The sequence below is a fragment of the Enoplosus armatus genome, chromosome 3, assembly GCF_043641665.1.
Source record: "Enoplosus armatus isolate fEnoArm2 chromosome 3, fEnoArm2.hap1, whole genome shotgun sequence".
Taxonomy (NCBI): Eukaryota; Metazoa; Chordata; class Actinopteri; order Centrarchiformes; family Enoplosidae; genus Enoplosus; species Enoplosus armatus.
This window is the reverse complement of record NC_092182.1, coordinates 11,421,482-11,442,626: the sequence shown is the minus strand read 5'-3', so window position 1 is coordinate 11,442,626 and position 21,145 is coordinate 11,421,482. Positions and strand designations below refer to the sequence as shown.

The window sequence follows — 21,145 nt, the reverse complement described above, 5'->3', positions numbered from 1 at the left end:
CTGCCAACATTGAGTTGTTGGCACAGCTGTGGGTGCAAAATGCTCAAGCGTGCACAAATTGACTCATTTTTTGCTCACACGCTCAGTTTAAATCTCAGTAATGTATGTAAATACAGAACAGTGCATTTTCACATCCTGAGCAGCCTCACCACCTGCTGCGTCTGTCAAGCTGCCATATCCATTTTAGGAGGTTAACCTGATAAATACTTCTATATATACTTTCCCAGTCCCTGTAAATGGCCCAGCTGTATTACGTTTTTATTTGTTTATCTTGAGCAAGTTGAGTTGTCTGGTGTGATCCCTCTTAAATCCTTTTTTTAAGTAGTATCTCTGCTCCTTCCTTGTTACCTAGACCGTTTTTACTGAGTGGCAAATTTTTACTCAGCTGAACTAATGCAGTCTAATACAACAGTCCTGCAGCGAATCCTCCCTGCATGAAGGTTATAACATTCAGTTTTTGTTGAAACTGTTTTAGAGAGAAGTTGATTCAACTGTATGATCATTTTGAAGGATGCAGTTTGTCGTCAAATTTAATTGTATTGCATTATATTGACAGGTGTGTCTATTATTTTGTATATAATAACAATAATAATAATAATAATAATAATAATAATAATAATAATAATAATAATTAATGACAGACACCACTCTGTGGTTTTAGCTAGGTGTTCCTAAGTAACAAGCAACTGAGTGTATTTTTACTCTGACTTGAGATTTTAACTGTCAGGATTCACTTTAATTACATAAAGGCAGTGACTTGATTCTCTATACATTTTATTATTAATATATATATATATATAATATATATTATTAATCACTTAATTATTATTATTGTCATTTTGTGATGTGGCATTAACAATGTTGTTCTATTTGTGTTTGTGCTTGATTTAGGAGTTGAAGTTAACAAACTTAACAGTTGGAATCTAAACTAATAAAAAAAAGTAGACAGTTGTGCCTGACAGACTCGACTCGGGGAAGAAATTAACCCTCATCAATAAGGGGGCGTGGCCTGCTGTTCAACGTCTCGCCATTTTCCGCCTGTTGTTGTTAGCTTGCTAGCTAAACAAGCTAGTGTCTTTCAGCATCATCAGCGGTAAAAACAAGTCACGTCAAGATTTAAAACTTACGGCTGCGTTATTGTCGCTAGTTCAACGTTACTCTCTCCCGTCACCATGGACGAGGAATATTACAGCGGCAGTGGAGACTGGGAAGGCACGGACGGTAACTTGGTGAGCTCGCAACTTGTTGCTGTTTGGCTGCTCAGACTGCACAGTTAGTTAGCTAGGCAGCATTAGCTTAGCTGCGGCTACACGAACTGCTCACTTGTTGTGACATTAACGTTCAGCTAACACACAGGTGATGAGCAGAGACAGATGTGTCCACACAGCTGTACTGTGGAGATGTTCCGCATGGTTTGAACTCGCAGCAGCTTAGCTAGCCAGCGACAGGCTAACTAACCTTACAGCAGGAGGACATGGAAGATAACGTTGCACGTTAACAGCTCACTTTAATGCACCAGTCAACATTTTGTTTCATCTTTTGTCAACGCGTTTTTAATTTTTGTACGTAGTGTTAACATTAAATTGTAATAGATTTGTAGCTCTGCAGCAGACGCTAACTGACTGTTTAATGTTATGCCCAATTTGCACACACTGGTTTGTCTAACGTTAGTTTATAAAGCCAATTCAAATCCAGGAGCAGTCACACTGACATTCAACCAGAAAAGACCGGAAGAAGTCATCAAGTCTTTTTGTTATAGACGTTTAATAAACTTTTACCTTGCTATTGTACTTAAACACAGAGCTTTAATCTACATGTTAGTGTGTTTATAATCTGATCCTAAACAAATGTATTATTGTTTCTTTCAGGAGGATTATGTTGAAGGAGAAAATGATGGGAAAATCCAGGAAGATTGTCTGCAGAAATTCTCCAGCAGGGATTACATCATGGAGCCTGCCATCTTCAACACCCTCAAAACGTAAGCACCTGTTTTCTCATACACACATAAGTTTGTTAATTCTGTATATACACACACCCTTCCTCCCACTGTGCAACACACAAGACATTTCTAAATGAGAACAAGATTAAAATAACTGCAGACTGCACAGGAGGCTAGTGTTTTGACCAATGAGAGGGGCCACTCTGAGAGTTGGATGATAGAAACCATATTTTTCTCACAGGTATTTCCAGTCAGGTGGCTCTCCAGAACATGTCATCCAGCTTCTCTCTGAGAACTACTCTGCTGTGGCTCAGACCGTTAATTTGCTGGCAGAGTGGCTCATCCAGATGGGTAGGTAGCAGATCCTGCAATTTTTTTTCTGGGCTTGAAGTCGTCATTGCTGTGCCGACCGTTACCTGGCGACCTTTCATTAATCTGTAATTTCTTCATTGTGACTGCAGGTGTAGAGCCTGCTCAGGTCCAAGAGCGAGTAGAAAATCACCTCAAGAGTCTCCTGATAAAACACTTCGATCCTCAGAAAGCAGATTCCATTTTCACTGTGGAGGGAGAGGTGAGATTTCTAAACACACAGCTCTAATTTTACAAATACAAATGATCGCAAATCCTGTGACATCTTGTGCAAAAGGTTACATGTAAGTGTAGCTCTTATGGACCAAACCAAGTCAGTCTTCTGTGTTTTCAGACTCCTGCTTGGCTCGAGCAGATGATTGCACACACCACGTGGAGAGATCTTTTCTATAAGCTGGCAGAGGCTCACCCAGACTGCCTGATGCTCAACTTCACCGTAAAGGTACGGTAGCGGCAGGAGTGCATGTAGGATTTGAAGTATTTTAACACCCATGTGTGATCTCTTTTGTGAATTTGCTGTAAAATTAAGAATTAAGGGAAGCAAGAGTATTTTTTCATTTACTTCCCTCATCAGATAAATGGAGAATAGGTTAGAGCTGAAACAATCATTTAAGTGATGACGCTAATAGGCGATTAACTGAAAATGTACGTCTCTATCATTGTCATTTATTACAGTCAGTTCAATTAAATCTACTAGAACTTTGCTCGTTGAATGTGAGGATTTGCCTCACATTTTTTTCATGTCACTGTAATTTAATATCTTTGGGTTTTTTGACCGAAAAAAAGAGCAATTTTTCTTCTGGTAACTTGCGATTCTATGGAACGGTAATTAATCAATCATTAAAAAGTTCAGCAGTTGTTTTCTTTGTTCACTTTTTTTTTACACGCTGCCTGAAAAGATGAAAACGAATCTGTGTGTGTCGGTCACGTCACATATATTGTGTGTTTGTGTGTGTGTGTAGCTCATTTCAGATGCAGGTTATCAGGGTGAGATCACCAGCGTGTCCACCGCGTGTCAGCAGCTGGAGGTTTTCTCCCGGGTGTTGAGGACGTCTTTGGCCACGCTGCTGGATGGAGGAGAAGAAAACCTGGAGAAGAACCTGCCAGAGTTTGCTGTGAGTCTAACTTCTCTGTTTTTCAAACCATGGTGCTGTGAAATATAAGCGTTATTATCTCCATCTATTAATTATTTTTAGAGTCCCGCCTCTGTTACTTTATAGTGACTATTAAATCCTTTATATTCTACCTTTTAGTACCTTGCTGTTATTTTAATACATGACATTTTAAAACCCTGATTGTGCTGAAATAAACTCTTAACAGAAAATTGCCAACAAATTTGATATTTTATTCGTTTTCAAGTCATTTATGAAGCAAAACTGACACACATTCACTGATACCAACTTCTGAAATGTCAGGATTTGCTGCTTTTCTCTGTTTTATATCAATGTAAATTGAAAATATTAGAATTTTGGACTGCCGTTCAGATGAAACAAGCAATTTAAAGACGTCATCTTGGGGTTCTGTGAAACCATGGTGGCTGTTTTTCACTCTTGTTGTGACATTTTATAGACTAAAGGATTATTGTATTTCTTGATTATTTATGTCCTCGCCTTTTAAAGTGAGAGTTTAATCCCAAATGAAAATAGCAGTTTGTAAAAGTCAGTCAGTGCATCTTTGCTGAGTTGTTCCCTCCTCTCTCTCCTGTAGAAGATGGTGTGTCACGGCGAGCACACCTACCTCTTTGCCCAGGCCATGATGTCCATCCTCGCTCAGGAGGAACAGGGCGGTTCAGCTGTTCGGAGGATCGGCCAGGAGGTGCAGAAGTCAGCACATGAGAGGTAACTTTTCGTCCTTTTTTCAGCAGAATTTCACCATGACATGCGCTGTTATTGTTTCAGGGTAAAATTGATCAAGTGGATAAAAATTAACTGTTCAACAAACGCAGTAAATCCATCTTTTCATGATATAATGTGACAAGCTACAGAGAAGTGTCAATAAGAGGAAGTGCACTGGTTGTGTGTGTAGATAACTAATTTAATTTCACTGGTGAAATTAATTGTGTGCTTGTGGTGTATATCACAGAGGTCATGATGCCAGTCAGATAACCCTCGCGCTCGGCACAGCGGCAGCCTACCCTCGAGCCTGCCAGGCCCTGGGTGCCATGTTGTCCAAAGGAGCCCTGAATCCTGCAGATATCACAGTCCTGTTCAAGATGTTTAGCAGCATGGACCCTCCTCCTGTGGAGCTGGTGAGGACGGAGTTTCTTTGACCCTGTTTATATCCTCTACATTAATCAAGGCTCTGTTAACTGTAGGATTTCTCTTTTCTCGTCTTTAGATCAGAGTGCCTGCTTTCCTCGACCTGTTCATGCAGTCGCTGTTTAAACCTGGATCAAAGATCAACCAAGACCACAAACACAAATACATCCACATCTTGGCCTACGCTGCCAGTGTGGTTGAAACGTGGAAAAAGGTACAGAGAACAGGGATGACTTTGCTGATGGATCTGTGTGTTGTTGGAAAAAGTTAGCAACTGAGTAACTGGTTTAGAGTAGAACTACTTATTTCCTTCCTTTCACCATAACAGCACCTTTATACCTTTCTTTTTGTCCAATTCCAGAACAAGCGAGTGAACATCAACAAAGATGAGCTGAAGTCGACTTCCAAGGCCATAGAGACTGTGCACAACCTGTGCTGCAATGAGAACAAAGGAGCTACAGAGCTGGTGGCTGAACTCGGCACTTTGTATCAGTGCATCCGGTGAGTCGACGGCCGAAATCTCGTTTCTCAAAAGCTTTGTTATCTTTCAGGGAGGGAGGTGTTGTAAAAGGCAAAACATGAATTAAAGCAATTGGATGTTACTTCAAGATTACCTAAACAACTTACAACCTGATGAGAATGTGAATACTGGGTTAAATAAATGATGACAGATTCCTGCTGACTTCATGTCTGTGTTCAGGTTTCCAGTAGTTGCTATGGGCGTTTTGAAATGGGTGGACTGGACGGTGTCTGAGCCGCGGTACTTCCAGCTGCAGACAGACCACACTCCAGTACATTTAGCTTTACTGGACGAGGTACGACATTACTACCGCATCAAAGTTAAAATTTTACATTCTTTAATACAAGCAGTTCATTTCAAACATGAATACTTCCTCCACACAGATCTGTACGTGTCACCAGCTGCTGCACCCGCAGGTGCTCCAGCTGCTCATCAAGCTTTTTGAGACGGAGCACTCTCAGCTGGATGTCATGGAGCAGGTGCGTTTGTTTTACTCCCTTATGTGTCTTATTTCAGCTTTAAACAGAAGTGGGTCTGTTGTAGCTGTGCCACCTCTCAGCTGACGGTGTGCTGGTTTTATTTCCCCCTCAGATGGAGCTGAAGAAGACTCTGCTGGACCGAATGGTTCATCTGCTGAGCCGCGGCTACGTCCTGCCTGTAGTTGGTTACATTCGCAAGTGTTTGGAGAAACTCAACACAGATATCTCCCTCATTAGATATTTTGTCACTGAGGTAACAGCTGCTTCTGTTTGGTTAGTGGTAAAGAGATAAAATGTGGAAAAGGAATTGAATTACAGTGTGTGCAGGTCCTGAAAGTCTCAAACTCTTTTATACACTCAAGACCCTAAAATGGTCTTAAATAAAGTTTAACAAATTGAAGAGATTTTGATTTCAGGGGACATTGCTCACCGCTTCCAAGAATTCTATATAGTTTTTAGATAGATTCACCTAAAAACAGGTCCAAAGTTAGCGACTAGCTGGTGGACATAGTGGAACATTTAGCAAAGTTGATAGCGAGCTAAAACTTTTACTTATCAGGTGACCACAAACACGACTCCAAATGAATGCCAATGTTGTTCCATATCTGCTGGATGTGTAAATAAGCAACTGTTTGCTAACAAGTTCGCCATGTCAACTAACAAGGCGATGGTACGTCAAAGTTGTTTCCAATATTTGTTGTTCTAGGTGCTGGATGTGATCGCGCCTCCCTACACATCTGACTTTGTTCAGCTCTTCCTTCCCATCCTGGAGAACGACAGCATCGCAGGAACCATCCGCACAGAGGGAGAACACGACCCGGTTGCAGAGTTCATTGGTAAGTGACGTGCTAACATGTTAATGCAGTACACTGACTCGTTTAAAAGTCATGTGCTTTTAATTTGTAATCTTCCTCTCATCATCCTCCTGAAGTGCATGAACATGAAGGTAATTATTTCCCTGTTTTTCAGCTCATTGCAAGTCAAACTTCATCATGATAAACTGACGAGGAGAGGACACTGAAAGTGTTCCTATTGGAGGTTGTACGAGGAAGACTTAACAGAGACAGAGGATCTGTTATCTCCATGGCAACCAAATGCTCTGCTTGATGTTGAAGCACACAGCTTAGAGACTGACTGTTCAGTTTGACCAAGTGAGCAATTTAGTTTCAATCGAGGCAACAAAAAGGACAGAAAAGTGGAATGAGGAAGGAGACGCCTCTGAAGATGCAGCTAAATGTTTTCTTTTTCACATGTACATTTGATTTTCTATATTTGGTGGTTTGAGCCGTTTTAAAATAAAAACCTGAATATGTAGTTTATTGCATCACTTTTATCGTATTTGTATAACGTCACCAAGAAAATGCATAAATAATGGAGCTGTACTGCAATCAGACGTGATTATCAAACTCTCAGTATGTGAAACGTAACAGCTCAAAAGCACCGCAGCAAAGACTTTACATATTATGGGGACAGATAGTCTCTTGATATTCACTTTTCACGTGCAGACAGTTTAAAAAAAACATTGATTGTATATGAATATTGACCAAGATCTGAAAAACCCACAGAACGTACAGATCAGCATCAGACGTTACTGCACAGGCACATGCAGCAGATGAACAGTGGATAAGAAACTGTATAATCACATCACCATAAGAACCCATGTGTAAAAGGAGAAAACACGTTCAGCCCTACAGACGGAGTGATTGATACTCGGAGGACAGGTATTGTGTGGCGCATCACTTGTGTTTATTGGCAAAGTTTGAAACAAAACAAAGGTTGCAATTCTTGCAGAACCTCTGATGTGTAGATTGTTCAGCGTGTAAAACAGCAAATTACATAACATCTATGCTTGACTGCAAGTTCATGTAAGGCACACTTCTGTACACACAAACTGAAAACAAATGTAGTTTATCAGGCTATAGTGCAATATTGTCAATACATTAACACCACACTGAAAACATTCAGTGTCGGAGCGGTGCAGGACAAATCATAAACACTGTTCTTTGGCTGAGTCAGTCTGCATTGAAAAATCCAAACTATGAAAAGCTGTCTGTCCTCTTTTCAGTGTCAAGAATGGCTTGTCAGTATCAAGTGCTTACATTTTGCTATAGCACAGAAATTAGTCGTACTGATGCGGTTTCACTCCTCCCTCCTCATTTTATATGTTTCAGACTGTTGAACAGCCTGCAGACCTCACTGTGCAGAAAACCTGCATCGATTCAAGCAGGTCTCATATCCAGCTGGAAGACCTTGGCACTGAACTGTGACCCCCCTGATTACAAGTGTAAAAAATAATTGTTAAGATCTCTGTAAAGAAAAATCTGAACTTATTCCCTTTTCATTCAACATTTTGTTTAAAAAAAACAACAAAAAAAACTAAGTTTTAGAGACAGGAAGACACATGAGAGAGGGCAGTGACGACCTCTGACACTGAGGGTCCTGGTCTCCTCTACAGGTAGGCCTTGGGGACGATTGGGTCTCCGTACATGCAGTCCTCCTCTAGTGCCAGGTTGTAGTGGCTTCCGCTTCCTCCCTTGTAGGCACTGCTCACGATCCTGAGCCAGCCCTTCTCACCCTGAGGAGAGCAGGAAATTAATCAGAAACTATTGATCATCGATGCCAAATATTCCCTTATTCCTGCTTCAAGTGTGATAGTACGTTAAATATCTTTGGGTTTGGGACTGTTGGTTGAACAACAAGCAATTTGAAGACATCACCTTGGACTTGGGAAAATTATATTTTATAGACCAAACAATTCCTTGATTGATTGAGAAAATATTGAGCAGATTGGAATGGACATGTTTTACACAAAGACTTCCTACTACCAGCCAGTTGAGGTTATGCATGATAACCTTGCAGAACTTGAATCCGTTATTCCTTTTCACAAATCGATTGTTAACGCTCAATTATCAAATTAACTGACATTGACGTCAATTTATTTGCCAAAGTTACAACAGTTTAGTTTTCACAGGGGAGATGTCTGTCTGTGCTCCTCCTACTTGTTTGAAGTGGTTAAAGGTCAACTGGAAAAAGGTGATGTTCTTTCTTGAACTTTTCAGAGGGCTTTAAGTGACATATTTCTGTAAACAGAATGAAAATGACTCGCAGAGAAACAAATCTGCTGCTAGTCGTCTCTCAGAAAGCAGGGTCCATAGATCTGACAACTATTCCTACTTTCACTGCGGGATGTTTTCTGATTGATAAGGACTTACCCATGGCTCTCCCCAGGAGTTGCGCACAATCCAGTATTCGACGCCATTCTCCACTCCCCATCCTGCCACGGACACGATGTGGTTGATGAAAGGATCCTCCTGATATTCAGAGTAGAGACCTCCAGTGTACGCATCCAGCGTCTCTGTGGCCATAATCCCACAGCTGGAGGAAACAAACACCACAGATTACTCACTTCCTCTGTGTAAAATGGGAAACAAAGGCTGAAATCAGATGTGATTCAGTGTGTTTACAATAAGTCAATGTTTGACAGCTGTGGACTACAGCAGTTGTACAATAGGTAACAGCGTGCCTTAGAGGGACAGAGCAGCTGAATGTTGACGTCTATATGCCAACAATAAGTTTTTTTAAGTTATACATCCTCTAATTCAGTTTCTAACCCCTGAGTCGCAGTCCGGTACAGTACACTGAACATTTGTCAGAAATCTGACAACATTTCTGGCTCTAAAAGACTGTAGAAGTGGCTCCCAGTGCTCTCTAGAAATACATACAGCCAATATTTTTCTACTTCACATGTGTATCTTATTTATATTAAAACCACTTTACAACCGAAAGAGGGTTGTGTTTGGGTGTGTGTTGCCTTGATTGACAGGTCTCTTGGACCACCAAATTTAGCCGTAGCGGCTGCTACATCCCAGCAGAAACATATAGATGATGTTACAGGTGATTGACCGGCGGGTTCGAGGGTCAGAGTTCACCTTTGCCTGAATAGAAGCGCTGCTGCATTGTGTTTGTTTTGTTCCCATTTCTATGACATTACCACACTACAAGAGTACAAACTATAGTGTTAAGAAATTTCATAGAACTGAAACGTGAGACAAGTGTCTAAATGCTGCATTCAGCTGAATTCTTCTCATTCCTTTTCTTTATTTGTGGAACTACATGGTTGGGAAAGAACAAACGTCTTGATGACCCGAGATCTGTCACAACTGTGTCCACTTACAAAGGCAAATAGACTTTGTTCACAGCGGATATTTTGACTTTGACATGTCTTCTGTGAAAAAGGCCTGTTGAAAAGTTTTCTATTTTCTATTCAGTTACTGTATGCGTTTGTATGAGCATGTCGTTGGTCTATAAGGTCTGAAAGATGTGGGTTCCTCACTGTCTTGAGTGGGTGTTTGCATGTGCATCTTAATGTAAAGCACACGGAGTTTACTTGTAATCAAATGTGCTATATAATTAAATGTGATTTATCTTTCATAGATGAAGCTAACAGTGTGGGTTGTCTACTGCTCTGCAAAAGAAAAGCATAAACAAGTTGCAAACCTGATCGGTCCTCTGGCGTAAATCTCTGCCATCATCTTCTCCCTCCCACTGACGTCTCCAAAATCTCCCACTTTCCACAGCGTGTAGTTCTTCACAATATTGCACACTCCAAAGGTGGTGCAGGTGCCACACTCGTTGAAGGGTTTGCACTCTGTAGAGGGGGACACCGAACATGCACAGCTCAGACTCAGACAGTGTGAAGTGATTGTAACCTTTACTGTGAAGGACTCTTACTCTGGTCTTTAGCCTGGTAGTTGTTGCAGGTCTCGTCTGGGATCCCGTGTTTGTTAGCGTACTCCCAGACTGCGGTGTGATCGCCTCCATGGCAACTGCCAGCATCACCACAGTCGATCACATGCTGGACAGACAGATAGGCAGATGGCCACGCTCCATTCCTCTTGATGTTGATGCGATCTGGTGAGAGGGCAAACACAGAGTTTTAATAAAAGGAAATTAAATGGGTAACAACCACTTCCTGTTAATCAAGGTCACTTTTGTCTAAAGAGGAAGTGGAACTGCCTATCTATATTAAAATATGAGCGAACAGTCATGTGAGGACCTGCTGTTCTACACCACCACCAAACTACAACGATTTAGTCGACAATAGGAAGACTACATCGAGTCATACCTGCCATGGCGCTGGTGCTGCCATGAGCCCAGCAGGAGCCACAGTACTGGGGAATGTGCTGGTTGCGGGTGGTGCTCACATAGTTGGTGCCATTGATGTTCCTCCAGTCCCATGATTTAGGCAGATCAGAAATGTTTAAATACTCATGAGGACGGGGAGCGGTCCTGTGAACAGACACGTCGTAAAAATACATTAGTTCTGCAGCAGCAAAGCTGATGTCTGACGTTTTATAGCCTAAATGATTAATCAAGTAAATGAAAACAATAATAGGACAGATTATTCCACAATTAAAATATCAGTAGTCATTAGCTGCCACCATAAACATCCTTTACCTAATCTTTTGAACACGTCGTCTACATTTCAGAGCAGTTACCAGTTACAGTATATCAATATTGTGAGATTACTTTCTCACTGTTCTGTTTCATTTCTTATCTTTAAAAATATATTTAAAAGACCAGATACAAGCTTTAAAAAGGAACAGTAAAACGTGCACATTCAAGACTTCAGAAATATGTGGACAGACAGAGAAGAGACTTTATAAACTGATGACCAATCAATGAGGACACGGAGATCATGTCATGTCCTCTGTAATATTTCTGGGGAATTTAATGACCTGAGGACAAGTTTACAGTCTATGACACATATTAGAACATGTCTGGGTTTTCAAACAGAGCCACAGTGATAGATTGGCCAGGTCGATATGTGCGATGGTTTTAACTAATTGCAGATATACGTTTACGTCAGCCGATAACTTGCAGCACAGAAATACCAAATATATGTTTGAGGTACATAAGAAAGAGTTTTCGTTACATAGTTTGTCCAGAGTGCTGACAGGTGTATTTGTTACCTGTAAACCTGCACAGTACATATCTCTTAAAACCAATTGAAAGTATTCTTATTAAAAATGTTTGTTTATGCTTAACATTAATAGCTGTTGATATTAAGGCTGTGACTAGCGTGATCATTTTCATTATCAATTAATCAGCCTATTTTTTCTCAATTAATCTTTTAAGATAACGTTGTTGAGTGTCTTATTTTGTTGCGTCTAAAATCCAAAGATATTCAGGTCACTATAATAAATAAAAATTTCTCCCATTTGAGGAGCTGGAATCATCACATTATTGACATTTATGCTTGAAAAAGGGCTTAAACAATTAAATTATCAAAATACCTGCAGATTCATTTTCTGTCAGTTTCGTCTACTAGACTAATCATTTTAGCTCACGGCGATGTATCACTATCAGATTTTCAAAACTTTCACATATAAACATTGTTCAGCTATAGCTTTTAAGGCTGATTCCATACTTGATATTTATCTTTTTTTCCCCCTCATCTAATCTTTATTTAACCAGGAAGTCCCTTGAGATTAAAATCTGTTTTGGAGGGAGACCTGGCACACCAATATAAAGTTACAAAAATGAAAATAGAGCACCTTAAAAAACAGACAAACACTCTTCAGTTACACTGTTGTTTATCAGCGCCTTGAACTAAAGAAACGACATATTCTTTACCATATTATATACTGTATGTGCAGTACTGGAGGCTTTAAACAGCATTTACAGCATAATGTTGGGAGATAAAAATGTACAATATTCAGGGCAGATAGAAAGATAGAAATTGTGGGGGATTTACAGAGCTGCTGACTTCCTCAACCTGTGATTCACTAAACCTCGTGATGTGAGGAAAGTGATGACAGGAAATTCTAAATAGCACAAACATTTCTGTCTGTTTAGTTTCGTTTTAGTACACAAAACCAAATACTAAGAAAAACAAGAGCGACATTAAACCACACCCTACTTTAAACTAAACTGATTGTTTTGTGTTTGTTTTTCTCCCTAACTTGCATCCCAGTGAGCGATATTTTCATGTCATATATGAAGCCATATTAGTGTAAAATGAACATCACATGACGTTAACCTGATCACAACCTTAGGATGAAGCTAACGGCTATCTGTAGCTAACGTTAGCTAGCTAGCAAGCTAAATTACATTTCAGCTCGTCCACGCAACTAGTTTGTTTTGCTTCTTCGTAACTCTTAAACTTATTTTAAAAAGCACAGAAATGTGTTGAACTTACTTCAATCCCAAGTTGTTTCTCCTCGGTGTGCGGACATAGCAGGGCTGCTTCTGATTATAAAACACTCCGGCGAACACACCGGACAACGCGACAGACAACAGGACGACAACCAAGGCGGTCCGAGCCATGTTTAACACCGAGCAGACGGCCGGTGGGCTTCACTAAGTAACGCTAGTACCGAGAGGAGGAGAGGACAGAGTCGGGTCTGGCGTCGTTGGCAGAGACAGACTAAACACTGCTGTGTCTGTGGGTGAACTCAGTGCTGATAAACCGGCAGCGACTCATGTCATGTGACCAGTAAATCACGTCACGAGCAGACACACGTGTTTTACAAGGAAATCAAGGTGATGGTCATACAGAAAAACAATAGGCCATGCACAGGCAATTTAATGGAAATATATACTAGGGATTAAGTTTTCCACAACACATCTCAGGTTCATTTGCAGAGGCATTGATTAACAAAGGCAAAAGCCTCAGTCTAACACATGCCCAAAACAATAACAAAAGGTGAAACTGGACATAAAATCCAATCTAATGCTAAATATAGCATCTTTGTTTTCATGTAGCTTATTGCCAACCCACTCAGGCTGCAGATTTGTTAACCACTGTGTCACATAAGGCTAAGGCTGAAAAGCAGCAATTCAGTCCATATTGTTCTGTTATTGAACTACCGTCTTTATCACTGTGATATGTGCTGTAAGTGAAAACTTCTTTTGTGATTAGCCATTACAAAGATTTTTATCCCAGACTGTAAAACCTTGAGCGGTCTAAAAACATAACATAATGGTCATCATGAGAGTGCCTGCAATAAAGCTCTCAGAATGACTATTATTTAACAAGTTACAGAAAGAGCACAGAGGTCAGATGACACCACCTTTATTGAGGGACAACATGATTGTCACAGGGGTAGAAAAAAAACCCAAGTTGCCCTGGAATCTGTCCAATACTTGAATTTACAGTTAACATCCTGTATGAGTAGTTTGTGCTGATAAAGCATATGTGGCACTGCACGTCAATGACTCATCTGACACCACTGTGAAACTGTTAAAACTGCAGTAAGCTCTCACTCCTCAGTTTGGTCCACAGATCACACAATCCAACTATACAGAGGGTGAATACAGAGTGCAGTGGTTACCAAAAAAAGAAACCTCTAGCTTTACAGATCCTAATCCAGTACTTTTCACTATGTCAAAGACAAGATGTACAGCAAAATCCTTGGAGGTGGACATTTGAAAACATGGTTTACGTTTTACGAGGTAAAACCTTTAACTGTCATCAACTGTAAAATATAAACAATAACAAAGAATCACTGCTGGAAAAGGTTTGGCCAGTTATTAAAACCTGAATTAATCAGTCATGAAGATAAACCACCTGCTTTCCCCCCCAGATTTATTTATATAATAATCAATGCATCGACATCAAGAGAAGCTGTGGAGGTGATCATTGCAGCAAGGTCCGAGTCATGAGGACAAATGAGGGCCTATGTTTTATCATAATCATGTATAAACACACCTTTTTTAATGATCATCTTTTTTTTTTTTTTTTTTTTTATTCAGTGAAGTCAAATTTAATCAAACACAGGAAGTTGAATCACAGTTTAAAATGTTTTAACTCTAACTGGGTGAGCACTTGCTTCAACAGTTTGGGTGTGTGTGGAGGCAGCGGAGCGGTCAGGGTCGGTTAGGATGTTCCCTACACCAGCCTTCGTCTCTTGCAGTCACGCTCCATCTGGTCTTCAGACATGCTGGTGGCTGCACCCAGAGGAGACACCTGGTTCAGGATGGAGTCATCTGATGCCTGACCAAACAGGGCCATTAGCAAAGCAACACCGAATCCTGTGGCACGCTCCCCCTGCAAAGACGAAACAAAACACAAAAAACAAGAGTCAGATTCCAGTGTTATTACTGTAAAGTGACCCTGCAGTTATCCTTCTTTTACTACACATGAAGTTATCCTTCTCATTCAGAGTTAATGTGACTGAAACCTAGTGCAGTAGACCTCATTATGAGCCCTATTCTTTTATGAGCTGAATCACAAGACCAGGACAGAGAATTGGATTTGTTTTATACATTTGTTATATAAAGAGCTGGTGCAATCCTGGCACACCTGCAGGAAAAGAATTAGCTTCTCCAAAGAGGAAGTCTGCGTTTCTGTAGATATATTACTGGCTCAGCCAGTTTCTGTACAACATGGAAACCATATTAAACCAGTTTTGTCCTGTCCACCATTTTGTACAATGTATGTGCACAATTTGTTTCTATATAGTGCACAAAGTCCTCACAAAGCACTTTCTGCTTATAATCCCACAAATGCATCACATTTTATAGATGAAATGAAAAATTAAGATTCATAAAATGTCCAAAATATTAATTTACTGCTCACTATAGAGTTAACTATTGAGTATCTCTTAATTAGAGAGTAGGGAATGAGTATTAAATTTCTTTCAGTGTTGTTCAGATGGCTTGCTTCACATTCACTGGCTTGATTCTGCTGCATTTCTGCACAGAACGAGGACTGTGGATTTTATCACTAATGGCCTATATGATCAGGAAGAATGATTACTGCAATAAGAACCTGTTTCAATATTTATATGGCGACCTTTCAAGAGAGACTTGAAAAATTGTGAACCTCTCCTTTAATGATTGACATTTAGTCAAACCAAGAGGACGTTATGCTTCATAGCGGTGTTGTTTCCAACTTCCTCAAACAAACATTCTGCTGACTCTCTTCTTTCAGGCTACCAAGTCTCTGGTAATCATTAATACTGTCCTTAAACTGTTTCCACAAAGCACAAGAACATTTTCCACAGCTGATATTGCACATGGACATGCAGAAATCCATTTGTAGATACAAATATCTTTGTACTATTATAAAACATAGCTTTTATAATATTTTTGTATCAGGTTTATGTGATCATGTAGATCCTGTCTATGTTCACATGTGACTTTGTCAACTAAAGGTATGATTGGCATGGTCTGAACAAGTATAATCCTGGTCTGCTCCTCTGCTCATTTCAGCATAAGAAATGTCTTGTCAAGCCAGTTACAGGCAGCAGAAGACATACGCATGTACCCTATAAATCTTCCACCAAGTTATGATTATCACCCGATTGGTGTGCGAACAGATACTGTTAGTGTTCTGATTTTTACCCTGGAGCCAAAGTACTCACAGCATGTACAGGAGAGGCGATATCAACATGGACCCAGATGCCAGGCCAATCGAATCCCAAGTGGGAACCAATAAAGAGGCCGGCGCAGGAGCTCTGGGCGTTCTCCCGGTCCTGTTAAAACGCAAGAATAAAGGATGACAAACATCAGCAACTCCCCAAAATAAATTATGTCAGTCACCAAACAAATATTCTATTTGAAATCCTTACAACCAGTAACATATTCTGCCTTTGGCGTCCATATCAGTAATTCATCATGTCTCGTTTAAGCATCTGGTTTTGCTACTTACTGCCACAGAGTTCTTCATGTCAGCCATGGCAGAGGTGAACTCGCTGAAGTGCAGCTCAGGGCAGTAGACCAGAGGGTGAGCCAGATCTCCACTGCTGCGGCCGGCGCGCACACATGCAACCTCCCACTGCTCACTGTTAGTCATCACAGCTGCATGGTACTTCCCTGTGGAGATCCCCTGGACAAGAGAAACAAAAAATATACAAAGGGAATACCTGTTGGGAGGCTGAATGCATTGCTGGTTTTAGTCTAAATAAATCCTGACAGTGTTATCCTTTGAATCTATTGACCTATGATGGAGGTTGAAAACCCTCCAATTCATACTTGCTGTAAAAGGTTGAACAACAGTGTGTAAGAGGCCGTCACCCACCTGTGCCCCCGTCAGTGTGGCCATGTCCAGAATAATATCAGCTGACAGGTCTTTGCTGGCATACACCACTCCGTCAGCCAGCACCAGCCTGCCCTCTGCATCAGTGTTGTTGATCTCCACTGTCCTTCAGAATAAAAATCACACAAATGACAGATTAATATTTTATATCACAGCCCATTCACACTCATTCCCGTTGATTTGGCTTGGAAAATAATATCAGACACTGTTTGTGTGCAATCATGACGGTGACGGCACAGACAAAATCTAATCAGGTAATCTGACACATTATTATTAAAAATAGAGTCTCACTTTCCAGAGTAGAGCGTGTGGATATCATCGGGTCGTGTGGCTGTGGGTCCAACTGCATTCTCTGCAAGGCAGAACACTGCATGGAGGTTATCCTTAAAGCCCTGAAGCAAACAGAGGAGAGTCTGATTAAAAAAAAAAACTCTGCTGCAGAGAAACAGAGGAGGCTGAAATGACAGCTGCTGTGGGATAATCCAAAAGGTCACCTCACCTGTTTAATAGTAGCTCTGAAAGCTCCCAAAATGGCAGCAGCTCCACCACAGTCTCTCTTCATCCCTGGCATGGTGGTCTAGAGAATAAAAACACCTTTTTTACATGTGATGAAACAATACGACTTAATTTGATCTGATGCCGCTTGAATGCTGCACGTTGTGGCATGCATTGAAACTGCTGATCTGTAAACCATGTGCCTCCAGAATAAGTGAGCCCTTTCTTTTTGTATAGGACACTACATAAACTGGTGCATGCAACAGCAACTACATGTGAACAGATTACAGATTAGAATAGATTTAAAGCTTAACAGATCAGAGGTGAGTGAGCAGGTTGGAGGATCAACTAGACGACAGCAGAGTTCCTGAGTTTTTATAAAAGGCGGATGTCTGAAAGGTGTAGAGTCAATTGGCCAGAACACAAAACACTTAGTCAAAAATGTTCTGCTGTATTGTGTACTGCAGGTGAACATGGGACATGTTGAGCAGTTTAAGCCATAAAATGAATCGTCAGTCCACAGGATCATAATCAACATAAAATTTTGAGATACAACAAGCAACACACACTATGGAACACACAATGTTTGTTTGAGCAGCTCTACCATCTAGATAAATAAGGTTACATAAGTTTAATAAGTGTGATGAATTGATCGAGTATGATTGTGCTTTACTACTTGATACCAACAACAGCTAACACATTTCCATCCAATTGCATATCTAAACTACAGCTACTTTCACATATCTGCTGTCAAAGTCAGATTTGATAGTTTTAGCTACGTATCCCTTAATACAGAGAGGTAAAACAGCCCCGAGACGATATGCAAGTTTCAACAGTTAAACTAGATGATTATTGTAGTGATGTTCCCGGGACATTACCAATACATGATTCTTTCATGATGTACAATACTTACTATCACTTCTCCAGAGTAAAAATAGGAGTACCTTTCCCTTGATACTGAGGCCTCCAGTGTCATACACGATGCCCTTGCCCACCCATGCGATGGTTTGGGTTGCACCATCTGGTGTGTGGCTCAAGACCGCTAATGCAGGAAGATGCTCTGCCGCCTTGCCAACTCCATAAATACCTGATGGGGTAAAGTTATACATACTTATTGCTCTTAAAAAACAGCCGTTTCCTTGATATTAGAGTTTAGATTTTTAAAGAATAGTTTAAGACGCAAGTAAAAACCAGCTTTAACAAAGACGACAAGTGAAACAAGATTACGGTGATTTAGGATTACAGATTGAATGAATGCAAAGATAATTCATTTTCTTTTATCACTAAACATGTCAATAGCTAATTGCTTAAAAATATTTCCAACAGTTGGCAGAATAACATTGTGTGAGTAACCAGGTGTAACTAGCTAAGAAATGTGGAGTCTACTTATTTTAGTGACTGCTGGGATTTTCAACAAAAAAAAGGTACGCAGAGTACATTCTTTAAATCAGTTATTCTAGCAGGTGAATTAGCGTAATTTACACTAATTAGAGACGTAGATATCTATAGACACGGTACCTCCGAACCCTCTTTGTTTCAGTTCCTCTCCAAAAATGATGACTGGAGTAATTCCAAGTTCAGTTCCCACAGTCTTGATTTCCTGAAACAGAAATGGATGTCTGTGACGAGAGGCTGCATCAAGATAATTACAACTAGTTAGAAATGTTCCTGTAATGATGTCATCAAAACTTCCAAAAGAGAAATAGTTCCACTTACATCTAAGAAGTGGTCTGTATTCATCTCATTGCATGGTGTGTCCACAATGCGAGCTGCCAGTCGCACTCCATCGGCAGCGTTGGCGAGACACTGAACAGAAGAAAAGCCTTCAGCTATGGCAGACTGCAGTTAACATGAACCACAGTGGTTCAAAAACAAGCTATTTCTAAATAACATCCTAAAGGCTCTGAAAAGTGTGATAAAAAGAAAAATTCACCGAGCAGTACCTTTAGTTCTGCAACATCCAAGGGACTACTGTCTTGCCCGACGATCACAAACTCCACAGTGACGTGCTTCTTCTCAGCCCTGCGTGAGGATGTGGAGCGGCGAGAGAAGATGGGGAAAGCCCTGGCGATGGCACAGGAGGACGCAAACACATCTGAACGTTGGCACACCATCTGGAGAGAAAACAAACACTTATATCAGCCACTTGGTCATACAAGCTGTCCTTACACTGGATGACCCAGATTTAAGTGTCATAAGACTCCCAGAAGGGTCCTTCACTTTTATGTGACAGGCAAGAATGTATAAAACTCTGATGAAGACACTGACCACGATGCAGCGGTTGTTCCCTCCAGGCAGGCAGGAACGGACCAGACGGGACAGAAAGTGGGCAGAAGACGGGCTGTTGTGCCTGCTGACCCGTGAAGGAAGGGCAGCCACTGCAGCATGGTTGAGATACAGAGGGCAGCTGTCCGTAGGGTTTGGATTCAAAGCATTGAGAGCCGCCTGCCAGATCTGAGAAAACATGAGACAAAACTGACATTTTAGATTCACTGTGGAGACAGTAGAGCAGGAACAATTGTTAATTGTCATTTATCAAGCAAACTGTCAAAACAGGTTACAACTTCTCAATTGTGTTGATTTGCTGCTTTGCACAAGCAAGTTGAAGTTTGGGAAAATCGTGAGGGGCTGAATGTGACTGGGAGTTTAAAAAAAAAAAAGAAAAAGACAGAGGCTTCCCAGTGTCACAATTACCAGGTTAAGTATGAGAAAATAGTTTATACTACCTAGGAGAAATTAAAAATACTGCAAGCATTAGAGTAGCAATCATGTTAGGTAATCATTGTCAAGCATACTGAGGAACTCTGAATGGCAGGAAACCTTTCCTTGACCCCACAGACTCACTCTCTCAAGACTCTCTTTTATAGACTGGCTGTCAGCGTTGCACAACCACCTCTGAGGACTTTGCACAGCAGTCTACAACACGCTGGTTACAGCTCCATTGAACATCCTGAGTGTTTTTGTCTGTGTCTGTGTCTGGGTCTGACCCCCCCCCCCCCAGCAGGAGCACCTTGAACAAGCTACATGAACAGGATGTCGCCCAGTTTAAGACTTTACATTACTCTCGTGGCCATACAATGCTTCTATTATCTAAGGAAGTTATATCTCAAAGGAAATGTAAAATTCATACTTCAACCTCAACATTCACCCTGTTGTAAAATCTTAGCGAGCGTTAACTTACATTGTTCCATGAAAAGTTAATTAACTAATGTTGGTACGAAGATCCATCAACAACTTGCACTAGTCTTATTTAAAGTTAAGCAACTGAACATTATAGAAAATGTGGTTTTATTTAACTATGTTGGCGTTGTAATGTAACGTTACTATTCCACTGACTAATAAAAAACAATCAATCGCTAACAACACCGTTAACTTCTCCTCGTTAACGTTAAGCTAGTTGATCCTAGCTAGTTAGCTAGCGTTATATGCCTGGGACTAGTTAACGTTAGCTAGCTTATCGTGCTCAGGTGACGTTAAGGTTACATTAATTTAGCTAGCTATCCGTGTTAGCTTACGCTTACTTATGTTAGCATAGCGCTACCGTTTGCCGTCACCCAACTATAATTTTCATTCACAACATTAAGTTACCTCTTTGCTAACGACAGGCTGCAGTTTTCCTTTGATTTGGCTCCAGCTGACTTTCTGCAGGATGGCCTGCTGTCCGATAATCAGGACAGGGCGACTCTGTGGCTCGGAGTCACCGGCAGAAGCCTTGAACTCCAGCACCACGTTCGCCATTTTTGAGACTTGCTAGAGAGACAGCTAGCTGAAACGTTAAAGTGGACAGACTGCTGTCGTTCACTGGTGCAGCCCGAACCGGCGACGGCAGCCGGGAGAGGACCAATCGGCTTTTAGCCGCTTAATTTATAGAGGCTGGAAGTAATCTGCAATCTTTATCAGCCTCCATCGGTGTCCACCAGGAACTACATGAAAATAGTAATGAAATAAAACCTCTGAGCATCAGCTGAGAACTGATACAGATAATATCTATAAACATCTGGGCATGCATGAAGAGGAATTTCTGTTTGTAGGAAATATTCA

General features: G+C 40.8%; 3 protein-coding genes across 4 annotated transcripts; 1 reads left to right on the top strand and 2 right to left on the bottom strand.

The window, feature by feature from the left end:
- The first annotated feature begins 1,078 nt into the window (after positions 1 to 1,078).
- Positions 1,079 to 6,879, top strand: nelfcd (negative elongation factor complex member C/D). 2 transcript variants are annotated; one of them, XM_070901831.1, is made up of 15 exons: positions 1,079 to 1,229; positions 1,872 to 1,978; positions 2,181 to 2,290; positions 2,401 to 2,510; positions 2,643 to 2,750; positions 3,271 to 3,423; positions 4,016 to 4,146; positions 4,391 to 4,556; positions 4,646 to 4,780; positions 4,928 to 5,067; positions 5,267 to 5,381; positions 5,470 to 5,565; positions 5,678 to 5,818; positions 6,272 to 6,401; positions 6,535 to 6,879. In XM_070901831.1, the coding sequence occupies exons 1-15, from the start codon at positions 1,173 to 1,175 to the stop codon at positions 6,567 to 6,569; spliced, it is 1,734 nt and encodes a 577-aa protein (XP_070757932.1). In that variant the 5' UTR covers positions 1,079 to 1,172; the 3' UTR covers positions 6,570 to 6,879. The 2 variants fall into 2 exon arrangements, with proteins under 2 accessions (XP_070757932.1, XP_070757931.1); XM_070901830.1 differs by having other exon boundaries at positions 1,869 to 1,978.
- A 410-nt stretch (positions 6,880 to 7,289) lies between these two features.
- ctsz (cathepsin Z) lies at positions 7,290 to 13,010 on the bottom strand. The gene is made up of 6 exons (XM_070901834.1): positions 12,767 to 13,010; positions 10,691 to 10,854; positions 10,297 to 10,476; positions 10,063 to 10,213; positions 8,778 to 8,940; positions 7,290 to 8,140 (listed from the first exon to the last, which is right to left on the bottom strand). The coding sequence occupies exons 1-6, from the start codon at positions 12,892 to 12,894 to the stop codon at positions 8,015 to 8,017; spliced, it is 912 nt and encodes a 303-aa protein (XP_070757935.1). The 5' UTR covers positions 12,895 to 13,010; the 3' UTR covers positions 7,290 to 8,014.
- A 616-nt stretch (positions 13,011 to 13,626) lies between these two features.
- Positions 13,627 to 20,854, bottom strand: npepl1 (aminopeptidase like 1). The gene is made up of 12 exons (XM_070901832.1): positions 20,693 to 20,854; positions 19,373 to 19,558; positions 19,048 to 19,218; positions 18,821 to 18,910; positions 18,623 to 18,704; positions 18,049 to 18,191; positions 17,109 to 17,186; positions 16,901 to 17,001; positions 16,592 to 16,715; positions 16,223 to 16,399; positions 15,936 to 16,046; positions 13,627 to 14,617 (listed from the first exon to the last, which is right to left on the bottom strand). Exons 1-12 carry the CDS (start codon positions 20,840 to 20,842, stop codon positions 14,459 to 14,461), a joined length of 1,572 nt encoding a protein of 523 aa, XP_070757933.1. The 5' UTR covers positions 20,843 to 20,854; the 3' UTR covers positions 13,627 to 14,458.
- Between the last annotated feature and the right edge of the window lie 291 nt (positions 20,855 to 21,145).